This window comes from Neodiprion virginianus, chromosome 1 (genome assembly GCF_021901495.1).
Source record: "Neodiprion virginianus isolate iyNeoVirg1 chromosome 1, iyNeoVirg1.1, whole genome shotgun sequence".
Lineage (NCBI taxonomy): Eukaryota > Metazoa > Arthropoda > Insecta > Hymenoptera > Diprionidae > Neodiprion > Neodiprion virginianus.
In genome coordinates, this window is record NC_060877.1 from 7,560,868 (window position 1) to 7,582,268 (window position 21,401).

General features: G+C 35.7%; 2 protein-coding genes across 17 annotated transcripts in view; both read right to left on the minus strand.

Moving 5' to 3' along the window:
• Positions 1–192: 192 nt before the first annotated feature.
• On the minus strand, positions 193–3,766 carry LOC124309170 (poly(ADP-ribose) glycohydrolase-like). Of its 9 annotated transcripts, none has more exons than XM_046772558.1 (11): positions 3,608–3,766; positions 3,321–3,533; positions 3,097–3,224; positions 2,883–2,999; positions 2,640–2,801; positions 2,300–2,553; positions 2,122–2,222; positions 1,836–1,995; positions 1,416–1,734; positions 1,112–1,346; positions 193–1,046 (listed from the first exon to the last, which is right to left on the minus strand). In XM_046772558.1, the coding sequence occupies exons 2-11, from the start codon at positions 3,436–3,438 to the stop codon at positions 295–297; spliced, it is 2,346 nt and encodes a 781-aa protein (XP_046628514.1). In that variant the 5' UTR covers positions 3,439–3,533; positions 3,608–3,766; the 3' UTR covers positions 193–294. The 9 variants fall into 9 exon arrangements, with proteins under 9 accessions (XP_046628514.1, XP_046628495.1, XP_046628468.1 ...); XM_046772539.1 differs by having other exon boundaries at positions 3,097–3,230; XM_046772512.1 differs by having other exon boundaries at positions 3,097–3,242.
• Positions 3,767–4,026: 260 nt separating this feature from the next.
• LOC124309137 (probable serine/threonine-protein kinase DDB_G0282963) overlaps positions 4,027–21,401 on the minus strand; it is a 54,523-nt gene continuing 37,148 nt past the window's right edge. For 4 of the 8 annotated variants that reach the window (XM_046772486.1, XM_046772439.1, XM_046772450.1 and 1 more), the window contains 9 exons: positions 10,581–10,698; positions 10,281–10,412; positions 9,905–9,928; positions 9,683–9,718; positions 9,389–9,553; positions 9,161–9,280; positions 9,005–9,078; positions 7,236–7,244; positions 4,027–7,054 (listed from right to left, as the gene is read on the minus strand). In XM_046772486.1, the coding sequence (XP_046628442.1) occupies positions 6,691–7,054; positions 7,236–7,244; positions 9,005–9,078; positions 9,161–9,280; positions 9,389–9,553; positions 9,683–9,718; positions 9,905–9,928; positions 10,281–10,412; positions 10,581–10,698 (1,042 nt within the window). In that variant the 3' untranslated portion in view covers positions 4,027–6,690. The other 4 variants (XM_046772502.1, XM_046772477.1, XM_046772459.1 and 1 more) reach the window with 4 other exon arrangements.

A 21,401-nucleotide genomic window follows, 5' to 3' on the forward strand; every position in this document is an offset into this window, starting at 1 on the left:
TCAAAAAATTAGCTACAGTTAGTTGAATTCAGACGAACGCATATGATGGGAACTTTTTGGAGTAATAAATACTACCATGGCTTGAAATTATTCAACGGCTAGGTCGAAACAAAATCGTTCAGAACCAGAAAATATTATTAATTTGTCCACTCGGACTTTGGAGTATAAAAAAGGTGAAGGCACTTACAAATCAATTGATTTTTTTTTATTATTAAATATTTTGTAAATATGTACAAGGTGTGCTGCATTTAACAAACGGGTTTTTCCTCAGTGCTCCCAACAGTAGTCTTTACATTATGAAAAAAAGTCAGAAATTTTTTTCTGTGTTTTCTTAATTTCCTTCGAATCATTTTTTACTTTATTTGACGATATTGGCAATTCTTCTAGTGTCTGTTTTTCCACTGGCTTGTGGCTACGTCTACCAATCAAGTCAAGACCAGATAAACGCGGCTTTTTAACTTTACGTGTATCCTGTGTAATTTCATCATCGGGATACAGCAAGCTTGTTAAATCTCTCGAGTTCTTCAGCTTGATTGGTGGGGTGGATAATTCCGGCATTGATTCACTACCGTTGTCTTTATTTTCATTTTTTCTGTCATTATCAGCCAGATTTTTAACGACTTCTGTACTGGCTTCATTATTTTTCATTTCAGATTTTGAGACACTCAATGCACTTTTTTTACTTCGAATTACAGAGTTAACATGCGAATTACCCGAATTTGTATCTAATATCAAATCATTGGAGAAGTCCTCATCAAAAAAATCCTCATCAAGCCATTTTTCTATTTGCTCGCGTTCGAGGGCTTCTTTGACGTTTGCGCTCGACGTATAATTTGTAAATTTGTTTAGATCATTTTTGACAGACTTAGATTTGTAAGAAATTGTATTTTGTTCTTTTGTTGTCGTATTGCTGTTTATTTTGTCGAAGTAATTTGTCAGAGGTTTTATTTTGCTCCGTTTATATAAAAAATGGTAAAAATCCAGACTCGAATCATTAGATTTCGACGCAGAAGTGTGGTAGTCACAGAGGAGACCAAACAGTTGCCCTGAAACAAGAACTTTAACAATGCCAATATACAGACATAGACGAAGGGGAATCGTATTTTCTCACCAATGCTAATATTCCGTTCAATCAGATGCCAATACATGGCAGCTACTTTATTTCTGAGCTCCACATCACCAAATGTAAAATATACCATTGCTCGACCTGCAACGGCAGCTGCCATCAACTGCAGTAACACTTTCAGCTGCGGGTCACCTCTGAAAGCACCACAGCCCCAGTTGCCAGTAGCTATGGCGGACAATTTGTCTCTGGGTATTTCAGAGGAACTGAATCCAGCATAAGCCTGTACGAAGATATTCCAAAATTTACTTCACTTGTGTTTCAACAGATTTGCAATTTTAGTCAATCATACCTTATTTAACTCGCGAATTATGTTTGTAACTGTAAATTGTGTATGGGACTGTTTGAATAACAAAGCATCAATAGCCACGACAGAAGTACGTCGTCTTCCACTGCTATCTCGTGGAGTTTCATCATTAAAATTTCCAGTCCATTTAAAAGTATCGCTATAGCCTTCATAGTTGCTGTAACGCTCAACACCGGTAATTATGAGAGCCTCAGTGTCATCTAATGCTTCAGCAACCAGCATGCTTGCCATTAGTTCAGGACAGATGACAAATCTAATTTCCTCTTGGACGCAGCCCCACCCCAAAACACCACCACCAATATACCTGAAAATAGTTAAAAAATTTTTTTTACCCAGTGCAAAAATGATGCAATGCAAAATTTAAATAGTAATATTGATTCTTCTTATGCATTCTACACTTCATACTTGTTAGCAAAGTCTACTTGCAAAAGACCAGCTCCTTCAGTTTCGATTGTGCCATTGCTTGTTATATGAAGGTGTGGAAGTTTAATATCTTGCCTATTCCATCGGGGACAATTTTCCTTCGGGACATATCGTCGTTGAATAGTTATCACACCATCCGGGGCTACTCTACGGATAAACCATAAAGGGTTTTCATTTTGAAATAATTTTAGAGGCATTAAAAATCTTTGTTGAGAAATAAATCAGCTCAAATCACTCATTTTCATAGCTGTTAAGTGGGTCAACACACCTTTAGCTATGATTCTTCGAAAATAATGAAAAATACATTTCATTTTCTCCATTACAGCCTCCGACCTGTCAGGTCTTTCTTTTTCATAAGCACCAAACAGCCTAAGGTTCAAGAAATAAATTTTACATCGTATTACTGACATGGTGACATGTATATACTATCTTAATTATAAGGTCACCTGTTGAAATTAATTTCCGGATACATAGCATATTCAGATTGGGGATTTGTTGAATTTCGTCGCGGAAAAGTGCAGAGCAACGCATTAGCCAACAAAGAGCCAACTTGTAACTGACTGAGGCTGAGAGTGACATTTGTGTGACGCTTAAGAAGCGGTATCGGGCTCGTTACTAGGGCTGGAAGTTGGAGTGCCAACTGCACTATTTTTGGTAGTATGTCATCGTAGAAAAGCCCCGTTTCATCTTCATCTATGACCTGGAAATAATTTACGAATGTATCAACTGCGTTAATGTTTAAGGCAAAAGTAATTTCTATACTCATAAGCAAGTTCTGTATCCTACTTCGGAAAAGAAATAATGAAGAGCAGAAAAATCCCATCGTAGAGCATATTTTTCATTATAAGATAATATGGCAACTTCCAGTTGATGAGTGGATGCAAAGCTGCGAAGCAGTGCCTCTTGAATTACTTCCCATCTCTGCCTGAAACCGGAGCTTCCAGTTGTCTGAAAATTATTCCCGTTGGTGATATTCAATATTTGGTCCAATTATACAAGGTAATGAAATAAGATTGTTTTTCAACATACGTGTTTATTTGGATATAAGCTGTGTGTTGAGTGTGGCATCCTAACGTATCCTGGGCACCATTTATCCTTTTGTTGACTACGATAAGGCTTAGGTGGTCCTTCTCCGGTGAGCGGTAGCTGGTTGAGATTCATAGAAGAAAAATAAACATATAAGCTTTAGCAGATCAACATCATTAAAATTTCAAAGGGGGATTGAATAATGCTGGACAATTACTACAAAAAGGACTGTGTGTCGTGGAGCAGGAACTATCGGAGCCATTTGCTCGTGACCATATTTTGCTAATCCTTTTTGAATCTCATCCATGCTAATTCCTTTCCATTCTGGCTCATTTGTTGATCGATCTGAAACTTTGACATCAGCTTTATAAATAGTAGTTATTATTGCTTTTGAAACCACTCATTCAATTTACATATTATTGGAGAGAATGTTTCACAGACCTTTGCTGGAGTTTGACGCTTCAACATTATCGTCTGAAAAGATATCGGGGGACAGTTGATAATCTTCTTCCATAGAAATCTTCACGCTCTCTGATATGGGTTTGTTAGTATCTGCCATACTAAGTTACAATAAAGGATTTGTACAATTTATTATTCCTGCGAGATTATATAGCGTATTTTGCGAGGAAAGTGAAGCAACTGACTCGAGATAACCTATAAAATCAACATAACATTGTAAGACAAGTTATTACGTACGACGATTGTAGTTTATTTAATGATTCACGCACGATATTTAGATGTTTTCAAGGTTCCAAAAAGTTGCGGTTGACAGTGATCCCCTTAAAACTGATTTAATTTATTGTATTTACACTGCAATCTTAGGTGTTCCCTTCAGGTTCTCCTATTTCACGGCTTTAAATAACAGCTGTCAAACACCCTGAAATCAGGAAGCGGATTGGTCAAGCGATTGACAGATGTTGGCGCATTATTTTGATAAAATATTTTAAAAAGTGTGTGTCATAAAGAATATAAGAAGTATTGTACTGTACTGTACATAAGGATTACTGTACAAATGATATAGATTAAAGTTTAATAATCGAGTTGCAAGGATTCGTACATTCGCCGTAATTATTAAATTTAGTAGAATCCAAGTGAAAAAAAAATTAGGAATGGAGCTAGGATCCAACACAAAATGGAAAAAGGTAGATTTAAACAAAATTAAATTTATTTCTAAGATACCGGAATAGCGATAATAAAGTATAAGGATAATTAAATATATACAAAATGTACAAATAATAGAGAACGATCATTCAAAAATGAAATTTGAATGCACAATTTTTTTGTTGTATTATTAAATACACTTTATTCAATTTTCACTTTTATTTTAATTATGTATCTAGGAGGTGCCGAGTGGCACCGCTATCAGTGCTACACCTTGTAATGGGGTAAGATAGGACAGTTTGTTTTTCAATTTTATTACATACTATAGTAGTATTGGACATTTAGAGATGGAATACTTTGATTTTTTTTTTCATTATCATAAAATATTACAGCCCATTGTGATTTCCAACAATTTTATATTCATTAAGTGCCAATGGTTCACCTTCATTACAATTTCAGTATTAAATAAATAACGAAAACATGAATATCATATATTTAAGATAATCTAATTCGCCTAACTTGGCCTTAGTTGCAGAGAAACGTTACAAAAACTAATTATTTTACTGTCATAGTAGACAGAGAATGACAAACTGGAAAAAGGAACATATGTAAATGAGTGTTGGAAATCACTCAATTTAGATTAGGAGCGAACCGCGCGTCAAATTTTCGATATTAGTCGTTTTGCACATACTACTCCGATCCCCCTAACCAATCACCACAGATGTATATCCAAATTTCGATAGTTATTATAATTATTATCATGATATAAACTGATCTATAGAACGTTTACAAGGATGTTGATATTTTTCTTGCGGTACGTTGAACTCCATAATTTAATAATACCTTTACATTCTCCTCTTCTGGCAAGCCATGCTACTTAGCTATACATCAAAAACTTCTTACACTGATTTATATACTGTTTTCGCCAGACACTGAAATTTTCATACCAGGTATAATTCAATCGTTATTTTACATTTAAATTAAAATATGTTCCCAATTTCTTTTCTATATTCATTTTCTCATATCAAATCAGATGTAAGAATTTTCAAAGTATCATTGCATCTGCAAATGCTAAGAAGCATTGCGTTTAGCTAGTCATATACACTATAGTTAGAGCCGTAACTAAAGCCTATTTTAGGTTTGTACAAAACTTTCATTTCTCTTCCATGTCTCTCTAGGTGGATTTCAAAAATTGTTTGATAGCAATAAGTACATTATTTGTCTAGCCTCTCCCAATGACATCAATTTATAAATTCCAATCAAAAATACCTACGGAAATAAGTGACCCACTATACCGGTAAAATGGAAAAAAATTTAAAATTCGCAGTCTCTGATAAATTATTTAAAATTTGAAGAACTGTTGCCCGATAAATTAATTTTACTGTCAATACCTGACGTATCAAAGATTACGTACAATTAGATAAAAATATTAAATAGTGAAACAAGTCTCAAATATTGTTAACTCAGAAATTCGATATCGTTTACGTTAAGTAATAACATATAAAAAATCTGAGAGAAGCTAGATTAAAGCACCAGGAACAACGTGCAAAAATGATGATAATGTAAATTGTGTGGGTCTATGCATTTATACTGAGAGGGTTAAAAATCGCTCTTCCTTCAAAGAATTATAAATATTAGATGCTGAATGATTTTGATTAAATAACATAATGAAACTCGATTGCATTTGCCCCGTTAAAATATATTTACATTGCATCTGATGGCGAAGATAGTAGACGAAAATGAAAGTTCAAACTCGAAAGTGAATACTTGCATAAAAAAAATTCTTAAAGAATCTGGAGACTACCTATTTATAGATCAATTAAGACAACCAAAACTTGAACGCTTTTTGATCTCATTGCTTAAATAACTTTACTAGTGTGTCATGAAGTTCGGTAATTTATGCATTCGTGATGAATGTTAGTCACGAAATTATGCCGCAGACGTAAATATTCTTACGGCTTGGTATTCTGGCAGATCGATATAATTATCCAATGATAATAGCTTTACTATTCTCAAAAATTTCAACATTTCCTGGATAATTCAATTTACAATATTGGAATTCACGGTATTGAATAACTGCGAAATACCATAAAATATCAACTTTTCCAAATATTACACATTAAGCCATAACAAAAAAAAACAACATTTATTATGCCTTATAATGATTGATGATATCACAATGATTGTATATTCAAATCATGAGATGCGTGAATGAATTTTTGACACAAGAATATTGCAGGATCACCCCAAACCGATAGATCATTTGACAATTCGCAATTCGACTCGCCATTGTGTCATTGAAGAAGTTATGAGGAAAATTATCCTTACAAAACGGTATTATCGAATAATCGCATTTCGAAAAACCAATTTCAATCATACAGTCTGTTTCAATCAGATATACAATACATATTTACAATTCAATTTAATACTCTATTGTAATTTACCCACAGTGTGTTTCACTGTAACTATACCAAAAGCTAAGTTTAATATTGCGGTGAGTTAATCGATTATGTTTCTTCACTCTACACACTGTTCCAACAGACTTTTATCACCCACGATGCCAAAGAAATCCTTATCCCAACCTAGGAAATCTCAACGTTGCAATATAATTGGCAATGTAAAAAATCTAACTGCTCGAATAAATAAACTTGGGGTTTTCCTGTGTATGCATGAAAATAAAATATAATAGAACCCCCTATAATCGGTGTCGTCAAGGGTTGTGCGACCGACCCGTTGCAGAAACGGCTCTTGCTGCTCGTGGAATGAGTGTCTGTGTTGTAAGTCTTCTAGGCATTGGTATGGACGATTTGGTTGATGTTGTTTCAGGTTTCGTCTGTGCTACTGCAGCAGTGCTGTTGACATCCAAACATCGTTTTTGTCCCAACTCTTTAGATTTTTGTAACTTCTTTATAGGCGAACTCTCTGCTATTGGCTTATCTAAGTAATCGTTACGTGCTGAGTCCTGCCGAGACCTGAGTAAACGTGGTGAATGATCGCTGGGTTTACGGAGAGTCCTGAATCCGTTTAACACCGTAGGCGCTGGAGGGTGCGGCTGGTTCCATAAGTCACTCCAACTGAAATCAGTGATGAATTTTCACAGTGAAGGAGAGCTTTCAAGAGCTCTGCCAGTCTAATAAGTTTGCAAATGAAAATGTACTATTCAAAAATGGTTGTGAAACTTGAGGAGCTTGATAAAGAGATGACATTTTTCATTTTCGTATACACATGTATGAGGAACAATACAATAAAACTCACCCCACATGGCTAACCATTGCAGCATGAAACATTGTCAATTTTGAATCCGTTATAATTTCATAATGTTAATCCAAAAGTTTTAAAATACCAACTATATATGCTATATCTTATATATGTGAATATATCTTATATAATCGTTGGTGACATTCATTCTCATTCAATGCTCGGAAAAATATATCTAGTTTCTGTATATTTTTTGCAAGTGTAAGCATGTTGCTGTAGGGTACTGTATCTGATTAAAGTATGTGTTTATATTAAAAATATTCACTATAGCACCAGTGAAACCTATATTATTACATACAACTATGTATATACAGTTTTTTAATTATTAATAAAATACATAAGATACACCTTCGCGCTGATTTCACTTACATTCGTTGCTTCAATTTGTGTAAATATTTGCAATATTGCTTCCTGTTATTAACTATTATTTAAGAAAAAGCAATTATATGATTTAGCACCAATAGATGTTAAATGACGAAAGGAATTTCTTTCAGGTAATAGTAATTTCTAATACCAAAATTCTAGAAAGGCAATTACATATACTCGTATCGAAAGGTAAGCTAGAGAATAATCTATCTCTAAAAGACTGTTCCTGCAATCCCGGGAGTTGAAAAATTGTTACAGAAAGAAGCCTCTAGCAATTCACACCCACTCTACTTGTACGGATGAAATCGCGTTGAAAAATTAATCGAGTGTACAAGATTCCTCCAGATTCATTTTATCTTCAATCATTCAAGAATTCTACGCAAATCTATGAAGTATATCAAAACGTATTGTTAGGTATTATAATGTTTGAGTTGACTGTAATTTGCATGCGTACTACAACAATGGGATACCTAGTGCTACACCAAAGGACATATGGCTCGGAAGTAAAGGAGATGTAAATAAATAAGGAAGTAGAAAACGCAGAGAAGCAGGCATCCCAATATTAGATCACACAAACTGACACACTCTACCTTCCCGATCCTGAAGCTGTACGTGTCATTAACCACCGTAGAAGAAGAATGGCGACCAGAGCAGCAACAACAACAAGTTATTTACATGTCACGTTCGTGGGATAATATGTGAAAAAAATGTGTGTTTTGATGAGTGATTTCTTAATTGTATAATACAAGCTCACTTATGTCAAGTTTTCAGATCTACTTCGTCAGTGTTAAGCAGAACTAAATTTTCCAATAATGAGAATTTTCGACATTTTTCAAGAAACAGATCAGTCATTCAAATGGTATAAAAATGAGCTTGTAAAACACTTCTAGAGTTCAGTGCAACACGAAACATTAAAATTAGCACTGAGAAGATCAATGATGATGGTATATGAATTTGTCGTGAAAACGGTATTTTGAATGATTTCACATGATAAGATGTTATTTGCCATTGTTAATAGAATTTATTTTACTGATAACACCTCGAATAGGCCATAATAACTGGGACTTAATACTGTCTACCTTTTGCAATTTGTAGAAAATTGAAATTTCATTTTATAACAAATCTTCTGTGCGAATTAGAAGGTGTATGAAGAATTTCTTTCAACTGCATACTTTGCAACATCGTTCAATTCGGAATATTTTCTTTATATTATCTGCCATAAACTCCAAACTTTTTATGGCTACCTTGAACCGAACTGAACCGTGGTGAATAAATATGACAATGGCAATTTTGTCTCTAAATTAGTCTACATAGCAAACCAGTGAGACACTTAAGCTGTGATTTACAGATATAATCATAAGTAATATTCACTCGAATGGCGTATTTTATACGTTGCTCACCTGACGAGAGGCCCCGCGTTGCCATCCTGTGGGAGTGACTGTAGTAACAATGGACCGGCCGACACTGGTCGCACCTGGTATAAAAAAAATTCCATGTCGCATGAAGAAGTTTCTTGAATACATATTCTCACATTTAACTTGCAATATAATGCTCACTTTATCTGTCTGCGTAGCTGCGTTAGATGTTTCTTTACTGATGTCGTTGCTATTGCAGGATGATGAAGCGCTACACTGCGAATCCACACCGTTAATGCCTTGATATTTTGTCATTTGCACCTGAACAATAAAATTTACGATTTAATACTCGATTTTAGAATTTTATTACAATAATTTTCAGCTCATAGAAATTATTCAATTGATCGAGCATTTGCATTAATGAATTACCTGCAGTAAATGCACAGTTCGATCTCTGTCTTCCAATTGCCCTTGCAGAAAGACAACCTGTCTACGCAAATCAGCCAGTTCATCTGCAACGCTACTCGCATCGCTACCAGGTGATGTGCTTGCTTCCGTCGTTCCATTTTCATTCAGGTTGTAGAAGAGACCATTCTATAGTACCAAGATAAGTATATTACGAGTTATAATATGTACACCGATATCTTTAATACATAATTGCTGGAATTATTTATATTGGGTCCAATGATCAGATTTTAGGATTAAAGTGAAAATGTAGCTAACCTTCATAGTATTATCGAATGGGTTGAGAGTTTCTGCCTGCAATTAAAGGAAAAAGGAAAATTAACGAGTTACACGGTTTGAATTTCTTTGATTTCTCTTACGTTTTGAATGATAAAGATGTATATGTGTGTGTGAGTGTTTTGTTAGAGAATAAGTATAATTAATAAGTGTATATTAGGCATAAGTGGATAGATAAATGAAACAAAGTATATCATAACGTACCCTCGTCAAACCGTTCTCTTCCGACTTCAAATGCAAAACCAAGGATGACGGAAAAAATAATGCAAAAAAGAGAAAACAGCGTGTTAATTATACACAGCACAAAACACATAAAAGCGTACATATCTTTGAGGAGATGCGTTATATATTATAGTCGGTGCATTAACGTTGACAACATTAATAATAATTATATAAGATGCAACTCATCGATGATATGGCAAAAAAAAAAAACCATCCAAAATTTTGTAGAATGTGATGGACTTATTGTTAAAAACAAAACATTAAAATTATGATAATATCAAATAAAGTATTTGAATAAAAATTCACAGCAGCCGATTCGAAAATTAATGTTTCACATTCCCACGCGTGATTTTCTTACCTCCTGAAGGACCCGTTTCAGTTTAAGAAGCATTGTCTTTATGGAGACTATGTCCTGAAACATGTATTGATACGTGCCACGTTCCAGCTTCAAGCTTCCTTCATCTCCAGAGTCAAGACTCGGCGATTGAATCTGTAATGCGACGAGAAAGCCCACAGGTGATTATTTCCTGCTTGAGATTCAATTAGAGAAAGAAAAGAAGCAACAAAAAAAAAAAAAATAAATAAACAAGAATGCCAGCCTCGTTTAAGCTTTAACAATTTCCTTTCCGAACTAAAAAAAAAAAAATCTCCACGTTACATTTCTCGGAGGCCTCAGGGGACTGGAAACTTGTCGAGATCGCACGCTGTCCAAAGAACGAGGTGAATCCGTCCCGGATCTGCTTCGCAATAACCTGGAGGTCCTGCCGCTACCGATTCTGAAAGCATAAAAATATAAGAAAAGTTAATTTTAATCTGTACGAAACGGTTCTCGGGTAATCGAGCCATTCATTTCTTCCAGAATAAAAAAAAAAAAAATTAAGTAAGTAAAGTTGTCGTAACGATTCATGCTGAGGAAAAACTGTTATTTCGCGATTTTGTAACCGTCCGAAATTCAGTAAACCGCAATAAAACAAAAGACACTCATATTTGGAAATCTTAGTTCCTTGAAAATCGTTTTAAAATTAAGTTGTTTTACTTATTATTATATTATTTTAGTTATTTTATCCCCCGATATTTCGTTACGATAACGTTACCAACTTCAGCCTCGTTTCAAAAAAAGTAAGAAAACAACAAAGATGAAAGTGTCAAGTCATTAGCATCCATGCGGAACCCAAGTTTACTTGGAATTAAACAGCACTTTGGCGCACGAATACCGTATATTATTATGCCTATATTTTGTTATAAAATTGCATAACGTTAGATAATAAACAAGGCTACCTCCCGCGTTCGCACATGGCGCGTATAGCGACGGAATTAGCCAAGTTTGGGGCGGTATTGTTGACGAAAATGGCGGGCTGTCTGGGTTGTCTTGGAGGCGGCGAACCTCCGGTCGGCGTCGTGCTTTCCGACGACAATCCAGAGTCTTCCCCATCGTTAGCGATCGAGATCGCGGAATCGTTAATCGTCGATCGGGTTCTCGAAGAGGAGCTGAAGGTCGTTCGTTTCCTGGCTCCACGACCCGCTGTACTCTCCGGAGACGAAGAAGACATGATTTTCGATGCTTTTAAACGACTAGTGTATCCAATTTTCAAAGATAACGCGAGCCGGTCTCATTCCGAAGCGTCATTCAATTTTTTACTGCGATAAATAGTACGCTTTGAATTAGATGTTTATATATATGTATGAATATCGACTTGGTCGAGCAGATCGTGGCAATTTCAACACCTGCAGTTATAAATGCAAGAGAAAAGTGGATATTGCAGGTATTGAATCATCGTAGATTACAGGTGATTACGACGGTCTGTGCATGTGGTTAAATCGAATTGACGGTTCGCTCCGCGTCACATTAGTTACGAATGGAACACCGGATACACTTTGAAGCAGCTTAATTCATCACATAAACATTAATATCCGAGCTACGCCCACCGTGTATCAAGACTTCAAGTTATTGCGGCTGAAGGACTGAACAAAGCAGTTGATCGGTTTACGCGCAACAACAAAATACTGTTGAGATTCGTTACTTGTTGAAGAATAAGAACTGCAAATTTCACGCGTGTGTTTTTTGTACTTTTGCAGACTGTGATGCTTCAATTTTGTTCCCTACCATACTTTTATGGAAAAATCTTTAGCACAATATTCAAGTTCGCGTCAAGTGTTTCACGGAGAAATCAGCCACAACTTCGCGAGAGGTTTACAAATTATCGCTGCGGACAACGTGACGACACCTGTTTGACGTCATTCGAGTAAATTGGAAACTCCCTGGCACTCCAGTCGCTATTTGCAGGCAATATTACGTTAGAAAAGACTCGAGGAGGTGGTTAGCTGACCGTCGAATGGTTTATCGTTAGCTGCAGCGAACTCGTTCAAAAGCCACGTGCAGACGGGATCGAATGAGATTATCGCACGGAGAAGTTGCGGATTTCAAAGGTTCGCTGCATCGCTGCGAAAACTATGTCCGCAGCAACGCGAAACTCCGACGGAGTGACACTGCGGCTAGAAAATCGCAGGATTCGACACGGCTGCGTGTACACGGGTATTTATACATGTGTATGTATACATATACGTATATACGGAGGTAAATATCTGCGCAAGCGTTTCGCAGCCGCGAGAATCGGCCGCTCGATAACGCGGCTAGCCGTCTCTGCGAAGAAGGCAAAAAGAGCGGGACGGAAACGGAGGAATTACCTCCTTTCAAGGATATAATATTGTTCTATGATACATGACGAAAATCGCATAGGCGTAACACGATTATTGGTAATATCGTTGATCGGGTGCGGGGAAATTTTTGCAGAAAACAGGAAGATCGATTTTGAGAAAGACACGGTCTTCAAAATCGGAGGTTTCAAAACTTTAGGCTGAAGTTAGTAGCGTTAATCGTTATTTCACAATTGCAGGAATATCTGAAATTGAGTAAATTGTACTATGGCAAAAGGTATTCCTTTTTTTAAAAACTTAAATACCTCAAAGTAACTATAAATTTGCAAAATAGTGATTTCTCCTTCCCAACGTTTCGTTACGTTAACGTTAATAACTTCTGCAGCCTTGTTCAAAATTACAGGACAATGGAAATGTCTCTTTACCGAAACTTTTTTTTTTAATGCGGGTGGTAGCCTGGTTTTTCTATACAACTTCGATTCACCGTCGAACAGAAAAATTGAAAAATTGACGAGATTCTTTCACGGTCCTAATTTGCTTTCGTGAATAAATATACGTTATTACTAATAACAAAATTAACTCCAGACAGAGTTACGATATGAAAAAGAACCACTGTCGAAAAATTTCTGTTCGTATTTTTGGTATCAGTAGCCTATCCAAACATCACAAGACAAGATTTGGTTGCATAAAAAAACGTCTGCACTGATCAAAATCGACGAATTCTTCCTTCATATATCTTCGATGGTCGCTAACTTCAAATTTAAAAAATCAAGAAGCGTGAAAATCATCCTTTGTGGTAAGTTGGTGTGGCACAGGTACTATCTACGGTAATAAGGGACTCTGGAGGCGTTTGCTGGATCAAAATGGTCTGCCGGGTGAGCAACAAGATTTTGTTACAAGGTCTCGAAGGATATGAACCGAGAAGATTTCGCCCCGCCCGTTAGAAGCATGGAAGTTATTTCTTCACCGAGGATAAAAAAAATTTTACACTCCTTTCTTCTCCGCGATATGTATTACGCGACCACCTACAACTGAATTGCACGTAAAGTAGACAGAATTCGAATGACATTTGATTCTTGCGAATATTTAAATTACCGCAGCTTAACAATGGTCGAGTGGAATTACTACTCAAGTGAAAATTAAACAATAGTCCCATGGGAAGTAATTAAACAGGTTTTTCTCCCCTTCTTTCTATCTCGCGTATTTCGTCTCATTATGCCACCTCGTTCTTTTGTCTCGATGGCTTCTTCCCTTACGTAATCGAAATGTACGATCGCACACTCGTTTGCATACGTAAACTACACCGTGTTGTAACTCGCGATTTCAAGTCACACGCGGCTTCTGCCAGCAGGGCCTTCGGAAAACGGATTATATACCCGTCTAACAATAATTATAATGATAGTAATAATAATGATAAAGTTACGTCAAAAGTTACCGAAAGTTTTAATTCGTCGTACACAGGTTAATGCTATAAAGAACGACGCCAAAAATCACTCTTTATTTTCTAAGCTCTTTAGCTTATACTTGCACGCTATCTTTATCTCTCTCTTAATCAACGTCAAAGTCAAGTCGAGTTTCTTTGCCAGCGCAAAAGTTTGCCGACGTTTGCCAAGAGCGGCATGAGACGGGCATCAGCCAAAAAATTTACTTCCTCGTACAGACGGCTTCAGATACCATCCGCGATCACACAAAGAACCGAGACTCGAGGCATAATTTATATATGACGACCGACGTGCGGGTTTGGCCGAGCATTAATTTTAATTATAAACCGTAGGTACTGCGTATCGATTCAATCGTTAAAATAGAAACTAACGTCAACTTCGTCGCAGAATTAATTCAGAGTTACAATCGTAAGTTACACTCGAATTAAAAGATTATCCGCCAAGTTCTTGTACGTTTTTTCCATAAATAGAAAGAAAAGAAAAAAGAAAAAAAATCCAAAAAGTAACCCAAAGATTTCAGATCTGCATTCTGCGTGTGACAATAATAAATTGCATAAGTTATACACGGTATTTTTCATAAAAACGATGCATGTCCTCTCCTCGTACGCGAACTCTGAAAGACTTTGCACAATTTACAGTCGAATATCGGCGAATGCATACGGTACGTGAAAACGTGGCGATGTTGAAAAACTGAAAATCTAGGGGATAGTCTGAACCGGCACCGCAAACTCCGAGGGTTGAAAGGGGAGGGGATTACCGGCGATGGATTTTACGGCAGGGAATGCAGCCAGCCGGCTTACTCCTACAGACTCTTTCTACTGAAACGGGGGAACGGCCAGAAGCTAACCCGACGATTCTCACTCCCCCAGACTTGGATGCATTCGCGTTTGGCTCGTGCACCCCGCCGCAGTCTGCATTTGCCAAAAATCACCCCCTTTCCGTCTCGTGCCATCCCCCGTCAAACCCTGCCGCCTGGGTTATATAGCATTATGGATGTACATACATATTCGCGGGGATGATGCCGCGTTCAATATCTACATATATATATATATATATATATATATATATATATATATATATATATATATATATGTATATATATGTATATTGCAACTACATAGGCAGATATATATATTGAATATTGGGCCCCTGGAAGGGAGGGAGGGACACCGACTGACTCGTGCGCGGCTCACAGCTGGCATTCGGCTTTGTTTGTTCGATCAAACGCACTATTGTATACATACTATATATATATATATATATATATATATATATATATACACACATATGTATACTAGATAGATACATATGTATGTTGCTATTTATTTGATATCGTTGCGAGCAGTAGAATTTTTTCACTGAATCTGAAAGCACGTTACTTCTTTTTATTTAATTAGTGCCCCCGCCCCTCACCGCGGTTTCATTTCATAATGCTGTACACTGATTAATTAAATAAACGGTTAAAAGAGAGTAATAAATGATCTACCGTATACGTAGAGAAAGATGTCAGTTATACCTTTTTCGATCATACAAGAGGAAATATATTTTGAACTACATCATTGCGTGATTTCCGATGAGTGTGAGTAAAATAGGGAAAAAAAAGAGGTCGATTCAGAGATTGGAACGGAAATAACAACGGATCTTCTTCACGTCTCTGTTAACGGAGTGCTGGAGTTGATTAGTGACTATGTATAACTATATGCATGTAACATGTATTTGTATACAGCATACGTGTACGTAGACACATAGTCTTATCGATCAGACGCGATTAATTTACGAAGCGTTATAAGGTAAACTGCTGCAGGATGCGATAAAACCGAATTATCTCTTGCTTGCCTATCGCTAGTTAGACACTGGAGTGACTAAGTTCGTTGATTGTAATTCGGGTCTGACAAGAAAAATAAAGCGAGAAGCGACGTGAGATTAGACATTTTTACATGGCTGAAGTTAGTCACATTAACGTAAATAAACATCATGGAACAAATCGTTGTACAATTTTTAAAACGCACTTTCAAGGAGGTGAATTTTTTTTAAAAATATTACGATATTTTCTTTGTCAAGATTTACTAACTGAATTTCAGACAATCCCTAAGAGTGCGAAGTAACAATTTATCTGAACATGCATCGTTAAAGTAACGATAATAACTTCAGCCTCCTATATAGATTTCTTTACTGTCAATTATCGTTTTACTTTTTGCTGTCGGAGTAACATCGTTATAGATCAAAGTACGCTTATATATTTTATATTACACATACTACTTATTATATATACTATATTACACATAAATCTCTCAAATGATTCACCGTTAATCTCCGGAGTCTACGAGGCGAAACGAACAAGGGCCAACTTTTTATTCCAGCGTTATACGGTGCAACGACGTTATCCTGACAATGGAAATTTCGTATCTCTTAAATTATTGTTAGCCTTAAGCCGCGTGTCAATGCCGTTTGAAATAAACATAGATTACAGTAAGTTTCGCTGCTTATTATATTCAGCTGCATAATCTACAACGATACTCAAACTCTCGTGTAGTTAATTAGGTATATACATTACAATGATTAACGTCTTGATTTGATATTATTTTACAGTATGTAATAGTACACATAAAACGAACCTTTGAATCGTCCAAAAATTTTAATAGACACTGTTAATAATTCTGCATCAATTGACACAATATTTCGGATCAATCATTGATTTGAAAGTGTCGAATTTGTAAAGCGTAATTTGGAAGAATAAATTGAACATGGGAAAGTTCTTCGCGTCAATCCGTTCATTCGGTGCAAATCGAACTTTATTTTATTAAATATAACGAGCGCTTCCGTGCATCGTTCATGTAGAAGAGTGAACGGCGCACTTAGCAGTAACAGTATAGTTATAATACATATCAATTACAAGTTACAACCGCGAGATGCTGTAAGTCAGCGTGTATCGTTTTTCCTTAGATATTCTTACGAGGACAGACCGTAAAATCGTTTTTCAAAAATCGACACCGGCGGAAGTTCATGAATTGATTTCGGTATAAAAAAATCTCGTCGAAATTTCTTTGATAATAATGACTTTAAATTTTTTCTTCGTCGATGTGGTTAATCGGATTCTTTATTTAACCGCGAATTGAAATAAAATAAAATGAAAATAGCTCGCGGTGTTGATTTTCTATTTTATCTTCATCTTTTTGTTTTTTGCACAATCCAAAGCTTCGTATCACGAGCTGCGTTTGGTGCCGGTGAAGTGAACCGTGAAATAGTTCCGACTCTTTGTATATATTGTAGACTGGATACAGACATCAGAGAATCAACATTCGACGTACCGTGCTTATTATACCTTAAATATATGTCATATAAACCGCGAACTTCTCTCGTCGTTATAGGTTTGCAAAACCACAGTCAGGGATAATAACAATAAAAAAAAAAGCATAGTCGCGATGTACTTGAAGGCGGGTCCTTATAAGTACGTATAGACGTATAAAGTGGCAAGAAACTGTCCGATCATTTCCACCTGGTACCTATACCACCGACTACCGTAAGTAACGCTCTGAATAACGCGATAAAACGACGAAACAATGGCTGCTGTAACGTAAATCTATTCCTATCCTTTTTTATCCGTGCGTACGATACTGGAAACAAAAAGAATGGCAATTTTCTGTTTTTCCAAATATTATACAAGTTTACTTCCGCCCTTGCGTCGGACTTTAAAAATTTCTGCTGCTGCCAAAACCTGTAATTGTAATACAATTAACGAGAGATTGAAAAGTGTACGAACGAATAAAAAAAAATATAAACAATCAACGAATTCATTTAAGTAATTGAAACGCCGAAATTGCATTATTAATTTCGCAAATTTTTCAAACGTTGTCTCGATTCTGTGACGGTGTCGGGACGAGACTCGTTCACCTTGAACCAAATAAGCCTGAATTGTAAGAAGGCGGCTACGACGTGAGAAGGGTATTGTAATAGAATAAACTAACCGCAAATTTGCAAATCAGATGTACTTACGTTTCACATGGGGGGGGGGGGAGTAATTAATTGATTTTATTTTATGATCGAAATTTCGATTAAAGGCTGTATAACGTAATGCGAGCGTGAACTCGCGGCGAACGTTTAACATGTGTAATAAGAAGAAAGAAAAAAAAAAAAAATAAAAAGAACAAGAAATGAAGAAAAAAACCAGGGCTATTTTCACATAACGGAAAGACCGTCACGTGGAAACGGCTTCACCTCACCCGGCTTATTGTTAGCCGAAGAAGAACCGACGGACACGCTCTCTGACCCCAGATGAAACTGTTTGACAACAGCGACCGCGGGAAAGCAAAAAAAGTAAGGAAATTGAAGAATCCACCTTACAAATACGACACTCGCAAAAAAGAAATATTTCAATTTTTTCAGATTTCTCTTTGCTTTTCTCCGCAAAAAAGTTCTTGAGAAATACAAGTATTTTATTTATTTTTTTTTGTATGGAAAAACTGACGATACGTTACATTTATTTTATTTTATTTTCATGTTCTATCCGTTAACGTTGCTCTAAGAATAAATTGTTCGCGGTAAGCTCGATGACTTTGATTTTCGAAAATTTGCTGTAAAAGAATTTTAGGGAAAAGAGAAGAGTAATTATTGATTGAGTATAAATAACGGAGGCTAAGAAAATGAGAAATACGTAACGTGTAGCGTAACGTTGTTCACATATAGTATATATATATATATATACATATATATAACAGCAAAAAAGTTGTATTGCAGCTAATCGAACAACGAGCGCGCGGTTACGAAATTAATACGAAAGTACGTCGATACGGGTACTTGTTGCGAAAATTTCAACGCTTCAGAAAACAGTGAAAATTGTTCAAGTAATACGAGCAGTTGCATCCAAAGGTTGCAGAACTCGATTTTTCATCGTGGTAAAAAAAAAAAACTAGCAGGATGAGAGTGTAACGGGTAATTGTGTGTGAATAAAAATCAGAAAAATTTACTCACGAGTGAAAAGGGATCGCGGTTAGGAAATGATTTTTAGGCAAGAGAAATTGATACCGTGGTCGTTACGCCATGCCAGAAATATAATTTATACAGTGTAGAATATAAAAAGACTTAGCCGGCAAGCGTATTGCCGGAAATAGGATTTGTCACGAATTACAAAGATTTAGTAGCTCGAGACGAGTTCGACGATCTTTAAAATCGGATCATTGCTTTTCAGGCCACATCTAATTCTTCCTTTCTTAAACGAATCGTTAATCAACCGTTTAATTTTACACCGAAATTCAAGTTTCGCTAAATCCCTAAAATTTCCTCTGCGCCTGAAGAAGATTAATGCGTGTATATACATATATATATAATATTTAATTTAATTTTCTAACAAAAACTCCCTACCCGATAGAGTCTTTTTTCATCTTCTCTAACTTATTATTCTATCGTTAAGATGACCAACTGAATTTTAGACGTACGAATCCTCGTCTCGATTTGAACAGCACGCGAAAAGGTCACGAAAACTAGAAAAAGAGGTACAAGGACATTAGAAAAAAAAAAAAAAAAATTCAAATGCCGCAGTAACAAATTCGTAGCGTGACAAGAAGCAACATCCAAAAATTTGCTTCGACTAAATCGTGACGACCAAGTTCGATGCAGCCTCTACATGTACATTTAAACGATATTCTCCTATTATAATATATACAGGTATTCTACCGAAAAGTATCGGCACATAGATGACATTGGTCTGTTTGTTTGTAAGGGTGATTGTATGTATATTCATTGTATTATTAGGAACATTATTGTTATTAGAAATGCGAATATTTCACCGGCACGCAAAGAGTTATACATTGATCATGCAGTATAATTCTTCTGCCCGACTTTCTATATACTTTTTTAACCGCGGCATTCCAATATATCTAATATAAACAATCGCATCCATACCTGTGTACGTTACCGTTATTTTTTTCATTTTTTTTTTTTTTTTTTTTTCATTCCACAAAACGATCATATTTAGTGACAAGAAACAAGTGCCGTTTAATTCAATTTCCGAGGTAATAAAAAAATAGTTAATTGATAGTCTGTCAACTTCATCGTAAAACGAAGATGTTTTTCTTTTTCCATTCTCCGCCTTTTCATTTTCCTTCTTTCTTTACGCATGCGGGAATGTTGAAAATTAAAGGATATCTCAAAATTTCAAACCACCGAAACTCTAGAGATATAAATTTAATTACAGCAATAATAATAATAATAATAATATAACAATAACAATAACAATATATTCTTCGTATATAATTGAATTTATAATAAAAAGTATCGTATTTGGAATACGATACAGTAAGTTTGATAAATCAAATTAAGGAACATAATGTTATTTATAGCATGATGTGTATCCATGCGTGCGGTTGATTTATACAAGTATATTTAAATAATACGCAATGTTTAGGATAATTAATATCCAACGGAATTAACTTGAGCAAGAAACGCAAAAAAAATTATTCGACACAACACTGCGCGATTATGTATAATACACCATCGTATACATACAACAAATAAATAATTATACAATTAGGTATATGTTTATGCGTATAAGTTTATAAGCTGCGAGGAACATGCGAAAGGTGAAATTAACAATTTCACTATATAATAAAAATAAAGAAATATAGAAGAATATAAAATAAATTAAACTAAATAATAAATATTTTTTGTGTATATATGCTTATGTATATGTTTATATATAAATAAATAAGTAAGTAAAGGAAGCCGTGTCCGAAAAGGAAACATAAAAAAAAAACATACGAAATTCCTGTTATATCGTTAGAAAAATATTTCGTCAATGAAAACGGAAATTCGGGATCGTTTTTAATAGGATCTGATAAAATTACGATACTTCCCGTGTTCTCTACGTTACAGTGAAATTTAAATCTATATTTCAACGACTTCGTTTCGCAATCGGTCTGAAAAAGTTTTACTCACGTCTGCTCTATTTAAACGAATGAGAAAATTATCCTCAGGCAATGACGATATGTTTAATACGTACGTATGCATGTATATATATGTATATGTATGTAACGTACGTGGTCGACCAGCTTCGGACACGGCGGCCAGATTACCTCGTCTCTACAATTCCGTTTATACAGATTGAGAAAACCTGTACGCAACAGGTTTTTAAGATAAGTCTAGCTTTTCTTTTACGTATTCATATATATATTCTCAATCTCTGATCCAAGTTCACACAACACAATCGAATCGACGAAATTAATTTCTACTGCGTTCTTTGACGGGGGGTTGGGGGTGGGGATGCAGATTATATTATACATTATTGCTATTTACCCGTTGGACGTTGACGAGTTTGTCGAATTGGCACTTGGCCCACTAGTCGTCGAAGCTGCAGGCTCCTTCATTTCGATTTTCCGACGGTATACAAT

Bases quoted from the DNA above. Each gene is read 5' to 3' on its own strand.
- LOC124309170 (XM_046772512.1), bottom strand. From the start codon at position 3,438: ATGGCAGATACTAACAAACCCATATCAGAGAGCGTGAAGATTTCTATG. The intron at 1,735-1,835 runs GTATGAAGTGTA...AACTATTTTCAG, and splicing joins CAAGTAGACTTTGCTAACAA to GTATATTGGTGGTGGTGTTT. The intron at 1,047-1,111 runs GTGAGAAAATAC...TTCTTGTTTCAG, and splicing joins TGAACGGAATATTAGCATTG to GGCAACTGTTTGGTCTCCTC.